We start from the raw sequence: 16,067 nt of genomic DNA, 5'->3' as shown, positions 1-16,067 counted from the left end.
CAAAAATATATACCTGTATAATTCATTGAAGGTGCCTTATAGTCCGGTTCACCTTATATATGGGAAAAGTTTGAAAATACACCATTCATTGTGGGTGCGCCTAATACTCCCGTGTGTCTTATACAGTACATTGAAAAAGTGTGAAAATACATTATTCATTGTGGGTGCGCCTTAAACTCCGGTACGCCTTATATGCCGGAAAATATGGTAATCATTTTTAAATATCAACTCAATGCCCAATCATATGATACACTGTTACATTTTCAGGCAGAACAACAACTTGTAAAAATTTCACGGCACTTGTTTGGCAGTGTACAATGACACAGATGCTTTCTCTCCATCCAGGCCACGTTGCCGGCTGAGGAGCGCCAGGATGTCACTGTACTTTACAACAAGATGACGCTGAACGAGCTGCAGAGCACATTCAGCTTTAATGTGAGTGAGGACTGTGGGTCTGCCTACGGAGATAACACACAGGGTGGCGTGGAGCAGTTGATGACAATGCTTCGCTCGGACAAAAGAAAGTAATTAACACGAATATTGCGATGGGAATTGTCGACAGCGGGCTGCTCCGACGATTAGACACTACTGTCTTTGTCTTGAGAGTTGCCCAAACAGGCCCTGGCGTATTTTCCAATGTTTGTTTTGTAACTGACAACAATTATATGTGATGGTCATGAGGCCTCGTGACAGCGACTGCCGTTCATCCAATGACCTTATATGCTGGATTCATGTCAGTTGTTGTGAGCGCTGTATGCAACTTCTCATGCAAGTGCCAGAAATTCATTAGCAATTTAGCAAGGCTCATTTGCGCCCTTTCTAAATTTTGCATTTTAGATGCCTAATATACATTACCACCAAAATGTTTTGGTTTTTGTTGGGCTTCTAAAAGGTGATTTATTCATCAGAAGACGAGGAATAAATAACACCTACCGTAGTTTCCGGTTTATAAGGCACACCCAAAAGCTTTCAATTTCATCAAAAGATAACTGTGAGCCTTATATGGCAGTGCGTCTTATGTGTGAAGTAATATTGAGCCATGTACTGGCAGCAGCAACTAACTCTATTTCCCCTTGTAGAAGTAGTGCGTGAACCCAGCCTCTCATGTAGTGCCGTATAATGGGTGTGTCTTATATTTGAAAAACGTTTCTATATTTATATATTACATTCGGAAAACTTTTGGCGTTCATTGAAGGTGCGCCTTAAAGTCCAATGCGTCTTACATATGGAAAAACTTTGAAAATACACCATAAATTGGGGGTGCGCCATATGCTCCAGTGCACCGTATAAATCGGAAAATACGGTTGTCCTTAAAGGAAAACTCTTGCTGCATTTCAGGGATTTAATTGGAGACGGTTTATTGAAGGCGTGTTATCCAGCGTGTCTCTTGATGTGGAGTTGGAAGAAGAAGTGGTGATCTACGGCTCTCCTTACCTGGACAAGATGAACGAAGTCCTCGCCAGACACAGCGTTCGGTTAGCATAAGGCACTTGTGCGAAGAACAAAACAGAAGAAAGAAAGAAAGTGAAATGCACCAATGTTGGAATGCTTCGTATGTGCAGAACTATGCAGAACTACCTCACCTGGCAGCTGGTCATTGACAGAGTCAATAGCTTGAGTCGTCGTTTCAAAGAAGCCAGGGCCCGTTACAGGAAGGTAGACTCCGCCACAACAAAATGTTTGGTTAGTGAGTTCTTGTCGATTTCACATTTTTGTGTGTTTCAGACTCTGTATGGTACCACAGTAGAGGATGCCTGGTGGCGAGAATGCGTTCGTTATGTCCAGAGCAGCATGGAAAATGCCGTTGGAGCGCTCTACGTACGTGAGACCTTTGCCGGAGAAAGCAAACGAATGGTGAGGAACATAATTTTCTTCACCGATGACTAATTAACATTGGAAACAACAGAGAGGAACAGTTTAGATAAGGGCAAACGGGATGACTGATTAGCGCTCCAAACTTTTCAAAACCATGTCGTGTTCAGGGTCACAGAGCACTTAAGCATGTGACAGCTGATTTAGGTGGATGACACCCTGGAATGGTCATCAATGAACTACAGGGATTGTTGCCACCATCATCCTGGTTTGTTCGTGTTCTTAGGTCAGTGATCTCATTGGGAAGATCCAGACAGCGTATGTAGAAACCCTGGAGGAGCTAAGTTGGATGGATGCACCTTCCAAGGAGAAGGCGAGAGAGAAGGTAAACTTTATCTGTTCATCTACCCTGGGCTCATGTGAGTCTTGGCCATGCCTAAGCAGGGAGTGTTCTCTGTATGTGGATGCCTCCTTAACCTTCATTGGATTTCAAGGCAACCAAAGCCTATATTAGTTTGCTCTGAGGTGCCCTCTTGGTTAGATCCTTCATGTTATACCACCAATTGGGAACAGACATCGCTAAACTGGAATGAGGCGTTTTCCAAATGAGTGTAAAAATCAGATCTGTCTCGACATTGTGAGTTGCATGCATGCAGATGTTGGAAATTGTCAGCCTAATTGTAGTGTTATCTTCTGCAGGCCATGGCCATCAAAGAGCATATTGGCTATCCGGATCACATTCTGCAGGAGAGTAACCAGAAGCTGGACCAAGAGTATGCTCACGTAAGAACACAGACACTGTGTGGTCATGGAGAAAATAGCTAACAATATGTATTGATCTATCGATGTATATATCTACATTATGGATCAATCGATACATAGACAAACACACACACACACACTTGCATCCCCTCATTTGTACCGCTTTGCCTATTCAGTTGAATTTTAGCAAGGAACACTACTTTGAGAACATTCTGGAGAACCTCAAGTCTGAAGCCCACAAGAGTCTCAAAAAGCTCAGAGAGCCAGTGGATCCCAACTTGTAAGTTAACATTCACGGAAAGATGAAGGCTCAAATATGTTGTCTGGAGAAATACTTGACATTCCTTGTCGCTTCTCAGGTGGATCATCGGGGCGGCCGTGGTGAACGCTTTTTACTCTCCCAACAGAAACCAGATCGGTAAGATTTTCAATGACAATGCCTGTGAATCGGGGTTTCTGTTACACTTATGTGCACCTTGTTGTGCTTGCTAGTGTTTCCTGCTGGCATCCTGCAGCCACCTTTCTTTAGTAAAAATCAACAGCAGGCTTTGAACTTTGGTGGAATTGGAATGGTCATCGGACACGAGATCACACACGGTTTCGATGACAACGGTAAGGCTTGCTTAATGGTGGCTACTTTAAATGCAGAGGTGACCCTAAAACATCCTATCCCTTACTAGTCCCAAAAATACTGGTTTAGTCTGAAGAATCGATTTGTCTGCGTCAACTTCACGTTTCCTTGGTTAGTTTGGTTTTCTCTCTGAACTCCACCTTTTGCCAGTCTATTTTTCACTGACAAGTATTTTTTTTAAATAGTTACACTTTTTTGTGAACTCCAGATGTTTAGGGTACTCCATCTCTTTCTGTGTACTTCAATTGTCCTTGGGTTATGGCAGTTTTCTCTGGGTATTCCGTATATAGCAGCTACTTTGTCTCCACGCTCCCATGTGCCAAGTACTTAGATCTACGGCCACTTTTTGTTTGCGGTTCACTGCTCCGTCCTGATGGGTTATGCACAGAGGCAAAATGTCACTGTCCAGTGTCGAAGTGACAAAATGTAATAATCTAGCTCTGAAGATGGCCAGATCTGAAACTGTACTTTAATTAATGTATGGTGGATGGTTTTTCCATGAAAGGGCGTAATTTCGACAAGGACGGCAACATGCTCAACTGGTGGAGTAATTACTCTGCGGAGCATTTCAAGGAGCAGTCACAGTGCATGGTGCAGCAGTACGGCAAGTTCAACTGGAAGCTCGCGGGTGGACAAAATGTCAGGCTTGTTCATGATTACAAATCAATGACACCGCTGATGCGTTTGTGTGCATTCATGGACTTGTCATTATAGGTGAGCGGAATCAGCACATTAGGGGAAAACATTGCAGATAACGGAGGGGTGCGGCAAGCTTATAAGGTGGGCTGTGCTATGAGTAGATTATTGCATGATTTTGAGGTACACATGACACGTGAGATGTGTTTTGAAAATTTTTGCTTGATTTGTTTACAGGCTTACCTGAATTGGGTGGAAACAGAAGGCGAAGAGCCTCGTCTTCCCGGTTTAGACATGGATCACAAACAGCTGTTCTTTCTTAACTTTGCCCAAGTAAGCAAAGAAAATAACTAAACAGGGATATGTGGTATTTTGGAAGTCCATCAAGAATTTCAGGCATTTACCCGTGGATCGTGCTTTTGGACAACAGGTCCATTCACTGCGCGAAATGATTACTTTACATTATCCAGGTTTGGTGTGGTGCATATCGGCCCGAATATGCAAGCCAGTCCATCAAGACGGACTCTCACAGTCCATTAGAATACAGGTAAGATGTACAATACATTCCAACATTGCTAAATTACTCTTAAGTAAGTCAAGTCATTATGCGAAATCAGAGAGTTGTTTGTTGGGAACGAAGCTTTGTCAAATGGTCAAGGGTTTGATGCTCCTGCACTGCAAGTTTGATCCATCCATTCATCCATTTTCTGATCCATTTATCCTCAGAAGGGTTGAGGGGTGTGCTGGAGTCTGTCTTTGGGCAGGGGGGTGTGGTACATACTGAACTGGTTGCCAGCCAATCACAAGGCAAACATAGACAAACGACCATTAGGCTCAAATTCACACCTTGGGACAATTTGGAGTGTTAAATCAGCCCACCACACATGTTTTTGGAAAGTGGGAGAAAAACCCATGCAGGCTCAGGGAGAACATGCAAACTCCACATTGGAGGGCCGGAGCAGGATCCGAACCCTAAACCTTTGTACTTTGAAGCCAGTGTGCTACCAGTCCACCACTGTACCACTCCAGTTAGATTCAGTTTTTAATTTTCTTTCTGAAGTTTACATGGTCTTCCCATGCTTTGGTGCGAGTATTTCAAAGATTCAATTTTGTCTTGGTACTCCAATTCGGTTTTCTTCAGAAACTCCAGCTTTCTTAAGAGGTTCCAGGCTTCCTTGGGTAGACCACAACGATCTGGTGGTTCAAGTATTCTCTGTGAAGTCCTGGGTTTGTAAAGTTTTCTCAGAGTGCTCCAGTTTTCACTGGATGTTGGGTTAGTTTTCAGACAGTTACTTTAAACCAAATGACTTTTAAACCAGTGGACTTTGGTGTTTTTCACCCGCCTGCATGTGTAAAGGATAGTTAATGTGTCTTCTAAAACAAAAGGTTGTATAGCAACCCCTTGTTTTATTTGGGTCCTCAAGTTTTCTCTGAGTAGTGTCGGGTTCCTTTTTTTTGTCTCAGAGCAGCCTCCAAAGATGGATTTTGCAAACTCACACTGGTATTTTTTTTTTTATCATTAGGGTTCTCGGTTCACTCCAGAATTTTGAAGCTTTCTCAGAAGCGTTCCAGTGCCAGAAAGGCAGTCCGATGAACCCAGAGCAAAAGTGCCGCGTCTGGTAGAAAGTTTTACACTTGCTTTGTTATATTTCATGTGACGGCGGGCTGAAAGGAGACACTGTCTTCATGCTGACCGTCCTGCTAGAGGCTCATTTATTTGAGGTGACACCATGAACTGAGGTCACTGTTCTCTCATTTGCAACCGGTGACATCGTGGATTCGTTTCATGGCTTGACAGTCAACTCACGAGGCAACGCTAGCATTTTGTGTCAAGCATTTTCTTCTGGGAATCGTCCGCACAAATCTAGAGAGCAGATCTTTGTGATTCATGTTTTCATTTGACCGCAGCGGAATGAATCAGGGGCCCGCACTCGCAAACGTAATGGAAACATCGGCGGCGACAAGAGAATTAGTTCCGCCCCGTGAGTTTGCCTAAGTGCAGAAAATTACCTGAGAGACTTGAGACTTAAATTTTTGCAGCTTTCACCATAAATTAACATTCAAAGTGAGCTGCAGCCTTTAACAATAAGTCAGCAAATCTTTCAACTATGGCTTTTCGGAAGCTTTTTGAGTGCCTCAGACATATTCCAAGTTTAGGGAATAATTGTAGTGAATGAAAAGAACTACAAGAGTTCAAAGGACCTGTCTGACCCACGATTGGTTTGAATTTTCATTGGCGGATTGGGAAAACAAATCTAGTAAATGGTTAAAAGTTCAACTCATCAAACATGTTCATACAGTACAAGTACCCCTTTGATGTAGTTGATTGTCAATTGTAAGAGAAAAACAGTAACTGCTTAAAAGCGATGTAGCAAAATGATTTTCCGGCTTACCTTATCACAACCGATTCACCACACAATGTCAAACAACTTTGTTTTTGTCACGATTGGGATCAGGGCGTTGTGGCTTTCTTAATAAACTCGTGCTTTTAGTCAAATTTTGAGTCATCTGTGCATGGGACTGTTGAGCTCTAAGAGTCTGTTGTGTATTCACGTTTGGTAGCTTACTCCTGTTCAAACTGTAAAACTAGTGAAACAAATTGAAGCGAAGCTATAGTAAAAACAAACAAAAAAACAACTAAGACTACAACAACAGCAAACGACTCGTGCGCTAGTTGTCAGAGGATGGCTTTTCACGATACATTCCCTTTTCTATTTTAGTGTTGACATTAACATTTTCTTCGTCACTTATTAATTACTGATTCACATAAAAAAACAACTGCAAAAGACAACAAAAACAACCACCTATTATTATAAAAACAGTGTCACGAAAGTCAACTCAACTGTATGAGTGTATCCAAAAAAAGTGCTTTATTTGTTATCAATTTTAAGGACCGCTTTTGGGGATAAATTCCCTTTGTCGTCAATATCGTTGTCTGTGTTGGCTTATCATCGCTAATTCCCAAAGAAATGTCAAAGCAGCATTTAAAGAAAAAAATACAATAAAGCAAACGATGACTGTCTTGTTTAGTCCTGTTTCTGTTAGAACTGGGATTGGATATTTCAAGGTTCAACTTTTGAGTCATTCGTGTAACGACTGTTTAAAAAAAATAATAATAATAACAATAATGTTGCTAGTCATAAAAATTGCAGCGTTTTTGAAGCACCGTTCGAATCTTCTCTCAGCTTCCATGACTGCAAATGAGACGACAAGACTACATTTGTCGAATTAGTCCAACAACATTAAGCTCAGACTGCACTCATTTGCCTTTTGGACACAAGCAATTACATATGATCGGTGTAATGGTCAGGCGCAAGCCAGCAAATGACGCTCACATTGATTTCATGGAGATGAAAGGACCCCAAGGCCTTGTGACCACCAATAAGTACCTGGACGAATGGGGCTGGGACTGTTATTGCCTATCTTTATTATCAAGTAATGGAAGGAGAATCAAAGCCGAGCAAAGCAGGAGTGATATAGAGTAGGTTGATCAATGTTGCTTCTGTGCTACAGAGAGCTTACACGCAAGAGAGAAGTAAAGAAAGAAAGAGGAAAGACATTCAGGATGCTTTGTGACTGTTTAATCTGAATGTGCTCTATTCGACAATATAGGTCAGGGGTCAGGAACCTACGGCTTCTTAGCCATAAATGGCTCTTTTGATGATTGCATATGGCTCGCCGATAAAACTAAATACATATTCTCGCTTTTTCGCTGTTCATTTCCTGTTGGGACTGCAGTTGGCGGAAAGCGCAATTTTGATTGGATGATACTGACCTAGGTTGGCAAAAAGCGCAATTTTGTTTGGATGATACTGGCCGTTGTTGAAACAGGTAAACACCCTTTTTAAATAAACCAGACGAGTAAAACAATATCATACACTTCAGGTTGAATAAACCGAAGGATTCGCCATTGTGGAGAAAAAAGATTCTGATTCTCATTTGCAATGAAGCAATAGCATCGATGAAACAGTCGAATGTCAGTGGCACTTTGACAAGCCCCGTGCTAACGTTAGCATCAATATACTTCTGCGAGAGACAGCAGAAACCAAGTATGGAAGCTAATGAGTAGTGTGCAGGCTAACTAGCAGTAACTTTGCCTTTAAGTTATTTTAAATAATACATTCTGACATTTTGTAGGAAAATGGCCGCGTGCGCGCTCGCGTGTGTGCGGTTCTCACAGAAAAACATTTCTAAATATTTTACTTTTATGGCTCTCTTAGTCAAAAAGGTTCCCGACCCCTGATATAGGTAGTCGATATAAATAAGTGTTACTGTATTTGTTTGATGTTCAAGACAACACCACTTAGATAGAGACACATCAGATTATATCCATACGGTGAAAGTGTGTTCTTAGCACTAGCCATGTATTTTTTTTTCTATATTAACACACAATATATATATATCAAACAGAACTATATCTAAAAATGTAAGAGGAATTTATTTATCTATTTATGAGATTGCATTGTTGCTTTGCCAAATAGAAAAAATGTCTCCTAAAATCATGCTTTATGAATGTTCTTGCTGTTTAGTTGATTTCTACAACTATTGCTATTTTTAGGATGTTAATCTGTAACAATTGCCATTAAAGTGAATGTCCCAACAAAATAATTTCAGTGTGCTAGGTAATTCTCAGCATTATCATATGAAGGTCAACAAGTAAGCAGAGCTGCAGTTTTAACGTAGCTTAAAGCATTGTCAGCGTTAATTTACGATTAGCAGGGTATACTAGCATTTTGTCTGCTGCATGTGCCAAATGCACGGATAGGCGATACTAACTGACAAAGTGTAATTTGGTCGTTTGGTGTTTGCCTCAATATGGAAATATGTCTTACTTCTTTCAAAGTACAGTAAAGTTTCGTTATATCGATATTCTCGGGAGTCGGAAAAAATATCGATATAACCGGACTATCGATATATCTGATCCTGCGGCATGTAAATTTTCTCCTTGCGTTCATAGAAATAGTATTGTAATAAGCAGTACTAGCGATATAACCAATATCGATATAACGAGACTTTACTGTAGTTGTAGTTGCATTTCCCAATTGTAAAGAACAGAAAGATTTGCATGCGACAGAGGGATTTCAACCAAGGTGTTATAGAGGATTTGAAGTGTAAAGAAACAAATTACACTTTGTGTTTTGACACAAGAATGTCAACATTGCAATGATGATGCTCCAATTGTGAAGAAAAAAGAATCTTACATATGTATCACCCCCAACAAAAAAAAAACTGAAAGCAACCAAATGGGATTGGAAACTATGACCTTGATTTTATTCATGTTTTTAAAAAGACGGCAATCCAAACATTTGTGTATGCAGGAATGTATTATTTTGCATTTGATTCAATGAAATTTAACTCACACTTGATGAGCGAGGTCCTCAACGTGTGCAAACGTCGTCATTGCACTGCAAAGGTGTCAAATAGCGTTCAGTAATTAGCTCCTCGGTTGAGCATAATTGCTTAACATCATTCTCGCTGTTTTTTCCACATTACCAAGCAAATGGCAGATGTATAATGGGGGAAAATAATCATCTTTCTGCTGATTAAAAACAGGAAATAGCCCCATGCTTTGGAGAAGGAATGAAAACATTGGACATTAAAATAAATACATAAAAATCTGTAGCTGTTGAAAAATTTGTTACTGAGCGTAGATGTGTTTGTTCAGAGAAAGGCATGTTCAGGTAGATTTTTGTCAAGCAAATAATCGGATTTTGAGAGAATCTGTTCACAAGCGAGTCATGAGAAGACTGCCATAGAATTAAAACTTGGGGCTGCCACGGATATAACGGAACAGAAAACCCATCGTCCAGTCAACTTTATTTAAAGCCTGTTGACCACCAGTCTCGTGAGATTTTACTCAAGATAACATTTCTTTACAATACTGTATGTACTTTCTTGGTTTGAAAATGAGGATATGAATGAGTGGCCGGTTACTGCAGCTCAATGTGAGATAAGAACATACTGTACGTAACTGTCTCAATCCTATTACTTCAGTTTGGGGAAGTATCTAATTCTCTACCTAGCGCAGGGGTGTCAAACTCATTTCACATCGTGGGCCACATATGGCCTCGGTAGATGTCAAGTGGGCCGGACCGTTAAAATAATACCATATATGCTATGTTCTTCTTTTCCTTTCGGCTTTTCCCATCAGGGATCCCCACAGCGAATCAATGTCCTCTATCTAACCCGGTTTTGTGCATCCTCTTCTATAAATAAACGAAATACCAAAACTTGAAAACACATCAAGCACGAAGGTTTCCCATGCATCTCTGTAAAAAAATATGACGAGGTCCATTTTTCATTCAAAATTCTACACTCCTTATCTACTTTTCTCTGCATGGATAATGACATTTTGGCTAATGAGGGTGTTGAAACCGCGGTTGAAAAGCACCACTCTGCCCCTAGTGGACAATCCTTGAATTGCACCTCATTAAAAATATGAATTCTGTGGCGTTCGTGCATTTTTCCACTTTTAAATTATCCTGCGGGCCTGATCAAACCTCCGTGGGGGCCTGATCCGGCCCACGGGCCATATGTTTGACACCCCTGATCTAGCGTATCATGGATATGATGGGCCAAATCAATTGAAGTCATTTCCAGTTTTTGTGGTCTGATGGGCTGTGACGAGTCGGTTACGACCGTGCTATTTTCCGTGGGGAGGCCGGGTGGATGCACGCGATAGTGCTGACGTCAAATATCACGAGACTGACGTGTGGGTTGTTAAACACATGTTTCTCCTGCTCTTCCATTTAAACCCACGCTGGGAAAGTCCTGTCTAGGAAATCCACAATGACAGTTGACAATGACAGGAGAGAAAAACAATAATGTGTCTTACCACGGGCCTCTGTCCCTCTTTCGCATTGGATGAAATGGACAACGCTTTTGCAATGTCCTCCAAAGGGACATAGTCTCCCGGGGAGTCTTGGATGAAGTGCAGCAAGGTCTTTTCCCCACCTTGGGGATCAGAAAAGGTATATCGGATGTGATCGATTCCTTAACTTTGAAGGAATACAGCGAACTGACGAAAACTGACCTGTCGAAAGGCGTAATACATCAAGCTGTCAGAGTCACTGCTCCTTACGGCTTTATTATAATTACAACAATAATAATAATCATCATCATCATCATACTAATAATAGTAATGATATATTTTATTTCTAAGCGCCTTTCAAAACTCTCAAGGACACTTTAAATTCACAGGATAAGAACATTTTTTTTGCGGGTGAGCAGCGGGAGCCATTTGCGTCAGCATTGACTCAACCCGGAAGTAACACAAACTCACGGCATTAATGTGAGTGTGTATTTACACAGACAATACAATAGAATAGAATACAAATACAATACATCTTGATTATATATAGCACTTTCACGATAGCTGCAGCTGTAACAAAACGCTTCACATAATAGTCAACACAAAGCCAAATAATAAACACAACAAGAACATAAAAACATGGACAGTTGCGCAGTTAGTGCAATCTAAACGACTTTCCCCATGTCCAGTTAACCTGTTCATTTGAATCAGGTGTGTTGCAACAGGAGCTGGAATTGGACTATGTACCTTTGCAATGGAGATCGACACGCTAACCCAGGCGTCGGCAACCCGCGGCTCCGGAGCCGCATGTGGCTCTTTCACCCCAATCACCTCAATTTTTTTGTCGCTTATAATATACGTCACAACCATCGACAATGGACGTATATCCGGTCACACCCGCCAAATTGCGCACGATTTCTTGAGTTTTTCGACCCCCAGGTAGGCCAACTATGGATAAATCTAAGAAAAGAAAGTGTCTGAAGAAAACAGAACGTTTAATGATACGTGGGCAGATTCGTTCGCCTTAAAAACAGACATCGCTCATGCCTGACAGACGACAGCTTACAGTCCTGTGTGAAGATGAAGGTAACGTCATACAGCCCTGATGTGCAGAGGCTGTGCGCAGAGGTGCAGGAGCAGAAATCACATTAACCAGGTGATAAATATTGTATTTGACATTTTGCAAATATTCTTTTTTTTTCAAATAGACATTGAGTATTATATTTGAAAGTAATCTTCAACCCAACGTCTTTTTTTCGGAGTTTAAAATGTTTTTGTTGCGTGCAGAAATGTAATTTCGCTTCTCTGTAACAGTTCATTGATTCATAAACGCAACACACTATAGTTTGTTTATGCATATATAAAGGTAAAAAACAATGATGAAAAGATTCAGCGTTGTCTTCATTTTAAATGTCAAAAGGATTTTGTGCCTCCCAGTGTTTTCTTTTCTGTGGGAAATGGGTCCTAATGGCTCTTTGAGTCGTAAAGGTTGCCGACCCCTGCGCTAACCAATGGACCACCGGGCCATCAAATAAATAAAAAAGTATGGCTCATTGGTTTATTCAGACTGGTCAGATAAATAGTTGGCTGTTCGGACTGTCTGAAAAAATGGAGTGTGTATATGAGGCCGCAGCATGCGGTAGCACAAGGAAACAGATCAAGCACGAGTTACTGATTATATGCTGGGTTGAGAAATTAATGTGAGCAGCGCATGCTCTGGCCTCGGCGGCACACAACAAAAAGTCTACTTTATTTTAATTTAAAATGGGTTACCTTCATCAGAACAGTCCAAGTTTGTTGCCATGACAAATAAAGGAGCATCAGCACAGAGGGCTGATAAGTATGTGGATCTGTCGCGGCTTGGAATTGAAGCGAATTTACGTGGGACAGGAGATTTGAGACAGTCTCTTTTCGTCAATGGATGCCACAGCTTCGTGTTTGCTTTCAACATTTAGCTTGTAGCACACATGCACATTTCACCATGACGTCCCTGATACATTGGTGAAAATGAAGCTTTGATTCGCTCCTCTTTCATCTAGAACTGCTTCATACAACAAAGAGGGTGCAGAAAGTGCTTATAATTGAATGACTATCTGTGTCTTTTGTGTTGTGTCACATTATTTGCTATTTCGTTTTGTTTTACTTCAAGATGGCGCCACGAGAGTGGCTGCCTTTACAGCAGCTCCTGTATTTTGTTTTTCTACTTCTTTCTTTCATCCCTTTACTGCTGTGAAATGTAAATTTCTCCACTGTGAGACTAATAAAGGCCAATCCAATCATTCATCTTTTAGTCCTCAAAACGCAAGACATTGTGGTGAGAGAAGAGTTGTTTGGCTTCAATAGAAAGATGGAGCCCCAATCCCCTAAAAATCCAACCTCTACTTTGCCAAGATTCACATTTCGCACGGCATCATGAAATCGCCCATGAAGTCAGTGAACACTGTCCGAGTCTCGGAGACGTAAGGCAGGGTGAGACCAGTTTAATACTTGAAAAGAAGAATCTTAATGCGGCATCTTGTACTTAACTCTAAAGTGGATTGGCAGCCAGTGGAGGTTTACTGAATATAGTTTACCATCACTACTTGTTAGAGAACATAATACCAAAAGTGGCAAACACAGTTGCTGGGGCATTTTTAGGAATTTTATTCAATGAATGCTTCCAAAATAACATATTCGCCACTATATTATAAGCAAAAGTAAAATTTTTTCTTGTAGGGTCGTCACAAAAAGATGGACACGACGCCGATTTTGAAAAAAAAAAAAAAAAAAAAAACTTATTAATTTACACTCTCGCTTTATATGGAACATTACTGCCCCCTTCTGGATGGACTTGAAATTAGTGTATATCATTAAATGCTATAACTATGCCTTCATAAGTCCCTTATTCAGAATGCCGTGTTTTGACGATGGGGGGCGCATAGCACATATTCTTGGAACTGAAAATTTTAACTTCACTAACACTTTAAAAATTACATCTTTTTACTTGCTAACTTGTTACAGTGGTTGACTTTTTTTGTTTTTCATACATATTTTATGAATGAATATGCTAATTTGGCGGTACTAGTAGTAAAGATGTATGATGTACTTTTAATGTCATAACGAATGAACTCAATTTAGAATCTTTCCTGTGGGAAACCTTTTTTTCTTAACTCGAATCGTTGTAATGTACCTTTGGCTACGATGAGCATGCCTCCACTCTGGAGCAGGTCGCCTGAAAAGTTGCCCTGAATCCCGTCAGCGTTGGCCTGCATCGTATGAAGGAGCAGCAAAGGAGGTCATTGTATGTTACGGCAGCGGTGGAAGAATCACAACATCATGTAACTCTACGCAGCTACCTTTGAAGTTACTTCTCGTACTTTCTTTCCCAGCGCAGCGGGAACCACGCTCAATGCTGTATACCTGGTAAGTTTACAAAAGTGGAGCATTAGTGAGCAGTGAGTGACTGTGCAATGTTTAATAAAGTGGTAGTGTGATGAAATCACTGGCTTTTGCAGACACGGTTTAGCTTTGTTTCTCGAGCAAATATTTGACATCAGGCTAAGTATGTATTTCATTTCAGAAACTTGTAAAAGTACAGGTCAATAATGTTGACTTCTTGTGACTCCAAATGTAAAGTGTCGTGGTCAAGGTAAAACTGGATTGACCCACCTTTTGAAGCCCAAATCCTTGTAGCATTTCTTTTGCTCGTCAACATAGATTGCTAATAAGAAGGGGGGAAAATGCGGTTATTTATGTTATAAGAGTCACTTTGGGGCAGTGTAATAAAAACGTAGAGATACAAACATATAATATATTCATTAAGTGGTCATTTTCCTTAAAGGACATGTGATTTCTTTTTTGTATTATGTTGTATTACGACGCTATTTGTGAATTGTTCCCTAAAAGCAATACATTTTTATTTAGAATGATTTTCCAACTGCCGCAGCTGTAACAAAGAAGTTCTAACTGGTTACAACACAAAATTATTTGTTTTCCTTTGTGGAATTTTGCAATGATGTTCACCATTTAGGAAAACAGAATTCATAAGAATTTCAAGGCTACATTTTTCATGCATAGTCAACGACGTTCCTTAGAACTAAGATGGTGGCAAAATCTTACTTTTGAATTACCGAGCCACAAATGTGTCCTGTGAATAAGGCTTACATCCTTTAAAGAACCCCAACTTTTTGAACTCTTCAAAGCCAAACTCCTCAGGCCCGATGCCGACGAGTGCCACGCCGTTGGCACTCAGGTCAGGCTCCAGCTTGCTGATCTCGGCCGCCGTCCATCGGCACACCTGACACCCAAAGCGTCGCAGGAAGAACAAGACCACTGGTCCGTCTTGCCACAGTGACTGTAGCTCCACACTCTGACAAAAAGAAAGCACAAATCATACATAATTGGCTTTCATTCCCAATGGTGGAAGATACAAATATTGTGTTAGTATCTTTAAATAGATACATTTTTTTCAATGTACTATGGTATTTATTTTGCAATGACTACTGTATACACTTGTACTCACTACATGAGAAAACTTTCAACCATTTATTTTGTCAAAACAGGCATCACATCAAACAATGATACATATAATGTTCATGACATCAATGATATAATTGTTCTCATCTTGTGAGAAACAATGAGAAAACAAAAACCAAATTATTAGAATTCTACTTTCCAACTCTTATGGTGAATGTGTTATTTTGCAACACCGTCAATACCAGCACATTTTTGCAGTGAAATATTCCAGGTTTAATACATTTTGACATAACAGAACGACTTACTCAGTTGTTACTATTAGCCGAATTTCTCATTGTTTGTTTGGTGGTTGTATTATTTACCGGGCATGTTTCTCTGGGCAATCACAAGTGCAAGTTAGGAAAAGAGGGAAACATATGGATATTCATTTACCTTTACTTCGATGAGTTGCATCTATACTTCTATGTATACGACAGTATTTTATTACAAAAATGTGGGTACGTCTGCACTCAGTACAGAGGGAGAGTAGTGCACTTTAGCCACCTCTTGCTTGTTTCTATGCACGTGAGCAATACATAATTATGATAACAAGGCGCCCCGGAGACACACCTGACACAGATTAGCCTTTGTATGAAATATAAAAGCAGCTTTATGCCAGCAGGACTCCACAGCCCCCGTGGTGGTGGCAACGTGGGTCCAACATAATTAAACGGAAACTGAATTGAAATACAACCTGAAGAATTTACTCGATATCGTTTCCTTTTTTGTATAACTTGTGTCTCTTACCTCGCCACTGTCCACGTTCTTCAACAAGTTCTTGCCGACGCCAACAAGATCGATGCTAGTCATGTTTAACCAACAAATAAAAATAAAAATGAAGAAAACAGCTAAAAGCAGTGGGGTTGTGTGCGGGAAAATGAATATGTCACATAAGATTGTTGCAAAACAACTACTTCCTGG

At 40.5% G+C, this 16,067-nt stretch overlaps 2 protein-coding genes across 6 annotated transcripts in view; one reads left to right on the top strand and one right to left on the bottom strand.

Annotated features, from left to right (window-relative positions):
• The window catches only part of mmel1 (membrane metalloendopeptidase like 1), a 19,137-nt gene extending 12,102 nt beyond the window's left edge, over window positions 1-7,035 (top strand). For 3 of the 4 annotated variants that reach the window (XM_089011106.1, XM_089011108.1, XM_089011105.1), the window contains 13 exons: window positions 346-435; window positions 1,339-1,475; window positions 1,563-1,854; window positions 2,099-2,197; window positions 2,512-2,595; window positions 2,751-2,854; window positions 2,934-2,992; window positions 3,067-3,186; window positions 3,711-3,844; window positions 3,920-3,985; window positions 4,079-4,174; window positions 4,312-4,388; window positions 5,365-7,035. In XM_089011106.1, the coding sequence (XP_088867232.1) occupies window positions 346-435; window positions 1,339-1,475; window positions 1,563-1,854; window positions 2,099-2,197; window positions 2,512-2,595; window positions 2,751-2,854; window positions 2,934-2,992; window positions 3,067-3,186; window positions 3,711-3,844; window positions 3,920-3,985; window positions 4,079-4,174; window positions 4,312-4,388; window positions 5,365-5,464 (1,458 nt within the window). In that variant the 3' untranslated portion in view covers window positions 5,465-7,035. The remainder of the gene's footprint in view (window positions 1-345; window positions 436-1,338; window positions 1,476-1,562; window positions 1,855-2,098; window positions 2,198-2,511; window positions 2,596-2,750; window positions 2,855-2,933; window positions 2,993-3,066; window positions 3,187-3,710; window positions 3,845-3,919; window positions 3,986-4,078; window positions 4,175-4,311; window positions 4,389-5,364) is intronic. The other variant, XM_089011107.1, reaches the window with a different exon arrangement.
• Window positions 1,629-16,067, bottom strand: prxl2b (peroxiredoxin like 2B). Of its 2 annotated transcripts, none has more exons than XM_089011114.1 (8): window positions 15,894-16,067; window positions 14,796-15,000; window positions 14,301-14,352; window positions 13,988-14,051; window positions 13,822-13,897; window positions 10,677-10,795; window positions 9,202-9,246; window positions 1,629-1,754 (listed from the first exon to the last, which is right to left on the bottom strand). In XM_089011114.1, exons 1-7 carry the CDS (start codon window positions 15,954-15,956, stop codon window positions 9,220-9,222), a joined length of 606 nt encoding a protein of 201 aa, XP_088867240.1. In that variant the 5' UTR covers window positions 15,957-16,067; the 3' UTR covers window positions 1,629-1,754; window positions 9,202-9,219. The 2 variants fall into 2 exon arrangements, with proteins under 2 accessions (XP_088867240.1, XP_088867241.1); XM_089011115.1 differs by lacking the exon at window positions 1,629-1,754 and adding an exon at window positions 8,404-9,070.

Source organism: Hippocampus bargibanti, linkage group LG12 (genome assembly GCF_051943395.1).
Source record: "Hippocampus bargibanti isolate YZ-2025 linkage group LG12, ASM5194339v1, whole genome shotgun sequence".
NCBI lineage: Eukaryota > Metazoa > Chordata > Actinopteri > Syngnathiformes > Syngnathidae > Hippocampus > Hippocampus bargibanti.
The sequence above is the reverse complement of the archived record's forward strand: the minus strand, read 5'-3'. Positions and strand labels throughout refer to the sequence as shown.

Bases quoted from the DNA above. Each gene is read 5' to 3' on its own strand.
- prxl2b (XM_089011114.1), bottom strand. From the start codon at position 15,956: ATGACTAGCATCGATCTTGTTGGCGTCGGCAAGAACTTGTTGAAGAAC. The intron at 14,052-14,300 runs GTGGGTCAATCC...TAAACTTACCAG, and splicing joins AAGGATTTGGGCTTCAAAAG to GTATACAGCATTGAGCGTGG. The intron at 10,796-13,821 runs GTACATTACAAC...CTGATCCCCAAG, and splicing joins CATGCTCATCGTAGCCAAAG to GTGGGGAAAAGACCTTGCTG.